The sequence below is a fragment of the Suricata suricatta genome, chromosome 16, assembly GCF_006229205.1.
Source record: "Suricata suricatta isolate VVHF042 chromosome 16, meerkat_22Aug2017_6uvM2_HiC, whole genome shotgun sequence".
Classification (NCBI taxonomy): domain Eukaryota; kingdom Metazoa; phylum Chordata; class Mammalia; order Carnivora; family Herpestidae; genus Suricata; species Suricata suricatta.
In genome coordinates this window covers 48263186-48265597 of record NC_043715.1, presented here as the reverse complement: position 1 = coordinate 48265597, position 2412 = coordinate 48263186, and the positions used below count along the sequence as shown (strand labels likewise).

Below are 2412 nucleotides of genomic sequence, written 5' to 3'. Positions count from 1 at the left end.
GGGGCTGGGGGCCTGGACCCCTGGGTCTGAGGGAGGAGGGGCTGGGAGCCTGGACCCCTGGGTCTGAGGGAGGAGGGGCTGGGGGCCTGGACTCCTGGGTCTGAGGGAGGAGGGGCTGGGAGCCTGGAACCTTGGGTCTGAGGGAGGAGGGGCTGGGGGCCTGGACCCCTGAATCTGAGAGAGGAGGGGATGAGCGTCTAGACTCCAGGGTCTGAGGGAGGAGGGGCTGGGCACCTGGACCCCTGGGTCTGAGGGGGGAGGGCGTGGGGGCCTGAGCAGGGACAGGAGGAGGCTCCAGGAACTCAGGGGGCCCTGGGGACAGGCGCTCACTCACCGGGCCCCGCAGTGCTCCCTCCAGAAGGCGTGGGCCGGGGCCAGGGTGAGCTGGTACTCGTGACCGCAGTACCTCCCCGCAGGGAAGAGTGCGCTCAGTTCCGCACGCATGTAGCTGAAGATGAGGGCCAGCTTGGCCAGCTGCCGCCTGCAAGGATGGGCTCTGAGGGGCTGGGCTGGACCTCGAGGTGCGCACAGGCACCTGCGCCCCCGGTGTGGGAACGCCCGCAGGGAGCAGGCCCCCAGGCTCTGTAACGCATCTGTGCGGGGTAAGAGTCCGTTTCCAGGACGGCCTGTCACAGTCCCGAGGACCCCTCCCCTACACGCACCTCGGTCTCCCCAGCCGTGAAGGAAAGGGAGGTGCTGCCCACACGCCAAGTCATCCTCCAGACGACAGATCCCAGCCTCCACCGCAGCCCACGGGGGCTGAAGGAGCAGCCTGGCCCTGTCAGGCCTGTAGAAGATTCCTGACCCCTGTTACCGCCCCCCAGCGCTGAGGGCGTTGACAGCGGTCTTGGAGCAGGGCACGCTTGGAGCCTTATTTTTAGCAGTAGGGGGTCAGGGACCCCTGTGGTTTCTTCTACCAGCTGCCTCCCTGGGGTACTGGTCGGGACGTGGGGAGCAGCAAAGGGTAGCCTTGACCCTAAGCTGTGTCATTTTGAGGAGGTTCATTCCGCCACCCTGAAGTCTCAGTTTCCTCAACTGGGAAATGGGCGTAAGTGCAAGATAAGTACAGCCGTGCCTCAGATGGGAAGCAAAGATCCTTCCACGTCTTATGAGCTCAGAAAATGCCCAGCGACGCCTGGCATACAGTTAGCACTCCAGTGCCTGCCAATTATTATTAGTTTGTATTCTTTTAAATGTGTATTTATTTTTCCGAAAGGGAGAGCGTGAGCAGTGGAGGGAGGAAGGATCCGAAGCAGGCTCTCTGCTGTCGGCGCAGCGATGCGGGGCTTGAACTCAAGAACCAGGAGATCATGACCTGAGCCGAAGTTGGAGGCTTAACCGACTGAGCCCCCCAAGGTCCCCCCATGCGCCCCCCCAAGGCACAAATGTCTTAGTAGCCAATTCTGGATTCCAGAATAATTGTCATTGTGACTTGGCATTTTCATTTGAAACAGATAACATTATCATGAAGGCCACTCTTTTGATCCCTTCCTTATGACAGTTTCGGTATTAGAGTGACTTTGAAAAAGTATGGGTAGGTGAGTCGTGTAGCCTACACCTTTCATTTCAGGATGAATTTAAGGAGACCTTACAGTGCATTTACCGGACATGGTTGAGAGCTTCTGGCCCACTCCTTCTGTTCTGGGCTCTAGACCCCAAACCTCAGCTACTCCTGTCACTTGGGGAGCCCCTTCCCCAGAGTTCAGAGGAGGGGGCTACAGACAAGCCCTAGGTCCTGAGCTAGCTGTTCTCAGGAACCAGGATGGGGGCAGGGCGGGGTGGGGTGTCCCCCTAGGCGAGGGGGTGAGGGGAATGTCTGTCCACCCCTCCTGATGCGAGATGCTCTCTGAGGTCCCCACAGTTTCAGGATGTGTCTAGGCCTCTGGAAGGGTCGGGCAATTTGAAGAGGGCTGTTGGGTGGCCAAGAAAGAGGGGAAGTGGGGGGCTAAGGGCGTAGGTGCCCAAAGAAACAAACACCTGGGTGGCTCGGTTTTCCAGGTTCCCCCTGGGAAAGGGGGTTCGGACCTGGACCCCTGGGTCTGACGGAGGAGGGTATTGGGGGCCCGGACCCCTGGGTCTGAGGGAGGAGGGGCTGGGGGCCTGGACCCCTGGGACTGACGGCGGAGGGTATTGGGGGCCCGGACCCCTGGGTCTGAGGGAGGAGGGGCTGGGGGCAGGACCCCTGGGACTGACGGCGGAGGGTATTGGGGGCCTGGACCCCTGGGTCTGGGCCCCCCCCCCCCGGACTCGCGATCCCACCTTTTTTCCGGGGCAAGAGCGGCGGCTCACCTGGGTATGGAGCCCTCCCGGAAGAGCTCGTCGTTGGCACCCCTCCGACCCTGGGGCGGCAGCAGTGCCGCCACCTGCCTGCTCTTGGCCTCCAGGTTGTTGAGGTAGACGACGAGAAAGTCC

At 61.6% G+C, this 2412-nt stretch overlaps 2 protein-coding genes across 2 annotated transcripts in view; both read right to left on the bottom strand.

Annotated features, from left to right (window-relative positions):
• Positions 1-2412, bottom strand: part of NECTIN2 (nectin cell adhesion molecule 2) — a 160618-nt gene that overhangs the window by 59578 nt on the left and 98628 nt on the right. The gene's annotated exons all lie outside the window — the stretch shown is intronic.
• Positions 1-2412, bottom strand: part of CBLC (Cbl proto-oncogene C) — a 9854-nt gene that overhangs the window by 7093 nt on the left and 349 nt on the right. Inside the window, exons 2-3 of the mRNA XM_029926054.1 lie at positions 2290-2412; positions 335-481 (exon numbers count right to left, since the gene is read on the bottom strand). The exon at positions 2290-2412 is cut by the window's right edge and continues 1 nt beyond it. Coding sequence (XP_029781914.1) covers positions 335-481; positions 2290-2412 — 270 coding nt within the window. The remainder of the gene's footprint in view (positions 1-334; positions 482-2289) is intronic.